The 3,433-nt window shown below is 32.4% G+C and overlaps 1 protein-coding gene and 1 long non-coding RNA gene across 2 annotated transcripts; both read left to right on the top strand.

Moving 5' to 3' along the window:
- Positions 1-33: 33 nt before the first annotated feature.
- Positions 34-753, top strand: LOC109585925 (uncharacterized). Its single transcript, XM_020002071.1, has 4 exons — positions 34-92; positions 143-184; positions 234-506; positions 573-753. Exons 1-4 carry the CDS (start codon positions 83-85, stop codon positions 593-595), a joined length of 348 nt encoding a protein of 115 aa, XP_019857630.1. The 5' UTR covers positions 34-82; the 3' UTR covers positions 596-753.
- An 862-nt stretch (positions 754-1,615) lies between these two features.
- Positions 1,616-1,925, top strand: LOC109585926 (uncharacterized). The gene is made up of 3 exons (XR_002186731.1): positions 1,616-1,711; positions 1,760-1,816; positions 1,873-1,925. It is a non-coding gene; the product is annotated as an uncharacterized LOC109585926 (long non-coding RNA).
- Positions 1,926-3,433: the final 1,508 nt, after the last annotated feature.

The following is a 3,433-nucleotide window of genomic DNA, read 5'->3' as shown; positions in this document are numbered from 1 at the left end:
TGCTACACGGTGCACTTCCTGTACTATAGATCAGTTGTGATTAAAGACCACAATCTCTCTCTTTCTTGCCCCTCTCTCAAGCATGTCTTCAGGTATTTTTAAAACTTATACTTGCATAACTACATTCTTTTGTTTCATTTAGAGCATGTCAAAGACCCTTTTGTTAAAAGAGAACTAACTTTAAGTAAAACATGTTTTAGCAGACATAATAAAACTCTTTGTTTTATATAAAGGTGATCATGGTACCATTATGGGACTGATTGACAAAGATATAGCTCCAAAATATGGAGAATTGGCAGTACAATTCCGTATCCCTCAGGGCACAATAGAAACCATAGCCTACAATAACAGAAACAACTCAGCATGGCATGGACTAAATGATGTTGTTGCTGATTGGCTGAGAGGAAATACTACAGTCTATGATGAAGGAGTTAAAGCTAATGTAAGGTGGCTGTATGATGCTGTAAGAGCAGTAAATAAAACACTTGGAACAAAAATTGCCAAAGGTATTTTTCTAAAATAATTTTTTTATTCTCAAATGTATGTTTACTACATTCAAAATCTTTTTATAGAGTATGAGATCCCAGAACCATAAAACTGCTGCTATGTGAAGCTGTTGTATTAAAAACACTGTAGCTATACAAGTATACAAAAAGATTAATATATAATAGACTATTAGCCAAGCTTTCAATGTTCCTCAGTTCAATCTTTTCTTTCATTCACTCTATCTTCCTCATAATTAGAACACTGCTAGAAAATGATCCTAATATTTGTGATAATTACTAAAAATAATGAATTATACAATATTATATTGCTCTCTATCAGTAGCAGAGTTATTATACTAAATATTATACAAACATGCTGCCATGGAATGTAATGTTAATGCTCATGCCAATCCTCTCTACAATAATGATATAGTACATGCCCCAATACATATCTTGTTACTCTCAAATGCCTACTTATTCTTATTCTTCCTTATCATCTCCTTCCTCCTCTGTATGACCATTATACAGCTATAGAGCCTCTTTACTAAGAGCTGGCAGATAAGCAAACTTAATTGTTATTCTTTCTCTCTCTCTTCCATCATACACACAAACATGAAAGGGTTTATGGAGAGAAAAACAAGTAAGAGTGCATCAGAAAATGTAATAAAAATCAGAAGTAATTTCAGAGCCATTTTTTGAAAAAAAGAATGGGCTATAGTACAGGGTAAATTTCAAAAATTGGCCGATTTCTTAAAATGGTCATAATTTTAAAATTGAAGTCAGAATCAGCTCAAACTTTCTACACAGCATAAGGACATCAATATGTATCAGAAAATACAAGTTTGTGTCAGGTTTTATTGACTCTCTATTTCCATAAATCTATCTCTCTTTTCTCTTTTTAAGTTTCTCATACTGACATATGCCCATAATGTTGAATCTCATATACTTGGTATTTGTGTATTATGAATAAAGACAAAGAAAAAGTGGTAATAGTAATCTTACATTGTTCACACAAAGATGGGACTAATAAAGAACATTACCACCACACTTATATGCTATATTAATGTAATGGAACACTATCACTATGCAATCTTTGTATAAACTGATAGCTGTATCTAGGCAGTACAGTGCACTTCCTGTATTGATTCAGTTGTGACTGAAGACCACAATCTCTCCCCCTATCTCTTTCTCTCTGGCCCCTCTGTCATCAAGAATGTCTACTTCAGGTATTCTAAGCTAGTACTAGTATAGCTACATCCTTTTGTATCATTTAGTGAACTATTGTAAGGAGAATTGACAAGATCCTTTTGTTAAAAGAGTACTAGATAAAAGTAAAATTAATTTTCTCATGCTATAGCTGACACATTAAACTGTTTATTTCTTAAAGAAGATGATCATAATGAAATTATGGGACTGATTTCCAAAGATATAGCTTCAAAATATAAACAATTGGCTCAAGAATTTTGTATCCCTCAGGGTAGAGTAGGCACCATAGCCAACAGAAACAACTCAGCATGGCATGGGCTAAATGATGTTGTTGCTGATTGGCTGAGAGGAAATACTACAGTCTATGATGATAAAGGCTCAGATAAAGGAGTTAAAGCTAATACAAGGTGGCTGTATGATGCTGTAAGAGCAATTGATAAGGACCTTGGAACAAAAATTGCTGAAAGTATTTCTTAACTAAAATAAATTAATATATACAAAATTTTTAATAGAGTATGGAATCGAAGAACAGATTATCAGCACTTCTGCTCCCAGTGACACAGGTCAGATAATAATAAATTAATATTGTGTATGTTGTATCAAATTATAGTCTAATAATAATAATAATAATATTAATAAATATAATAATAATGATTAATAATAACAATAATGCATAATAATAATGACTATATGCAATTATCTTAACTCATTTGTTATAAATCAATACTTTCGTATTAATTGTTACCAGCCTCACATTTTGTGTTGTTTTGCATTTTGAGAATAATAATGATAACAATGCCCTACAACATCAAGATTTATAAGGAAGACCAGACCTCAGTGTGATAAATGGCCTTAGCTATACTGATGCAGAATAGTGAAAAACCTAATCACTCCCCTTAGCTTTACTGTAAATTGTAGCAAACTCCCCATTACATTTCCATTCCTCTCATCCATCGATCAGAAATACAATTGTTATTCAATACAAATTTAAAATGTATTAGGCCTAATGTAAATTTAAAAGTATAAGTGAGTAGCCTATTAAAATAGTGAGGGAGAGGAACTTACAATAGAGTAGAAAGAATAACTGTGAAAGAAGAATATCAAATTTGTATGCATGTCTGCAGGTGCTACGGGTGGTAATGAAGGGATTGAAGAACCTGATTCAGGGTAAGTAAAATATTAATGGCCACAAATAATATCCAATATGAGATGTGTGATAAGATCACCAATATAATAATAATAGCTTTTTAATATTGCTTTTATAGCATTGGGCACAGTGTGAATTGTTAGGAGGTATTTCACACAAACCCCTCCAGCATGACTGTACATGTATAGTTACATCATATAATTACTATTGCATTGAAGATTTTCATTGATATTATTTTGATAGGCCTCCAGATGTCAGCAAATATTGTCCAGAGCTTAAAAATAAAATTCAAAATGAGTCATTTACTGATGATCTTGTGAAAGATATTAATATCGTTCTTGTTACAGCTACTGATGTTGAGTTCAATGCTGTAATGGGACAGGCTACACCAATAAATGGAGAGAAATATACACAAACAAGGTCAGAAGGAATCACGTTCTACATTGCAATGTATGGAAAGTACAAAGTAGCCATCATACGCACTGAACAAGGTAAAGAGGTCACTTCAGAAGAGCTCCAGAAGATTCAAAAAGTAGTGAAAGCTCAATATGTCATTGCAATTGGTATCTGCTATGGCATGAAAGAAGGCAAAAAG

Source organism: Amphimedon queenslandica, unplaced genomic scaffold (genome assembly GCF_000090795.2).
Source record: "Amphimedon queenslandica unplaced genomic scaffold, v1.1 AMPQUscaffold_12983, whole genome shotgun sequence".
NCBI lineage: Eukaryota > Metazoa > Porifera > Demospongiae > Haplosclerida > Niphatidae > Amphimedon > Amphimedon queenslandica.
This window is presented reverse-complemented; position numbering and strand designations above follow the sequence as displayed.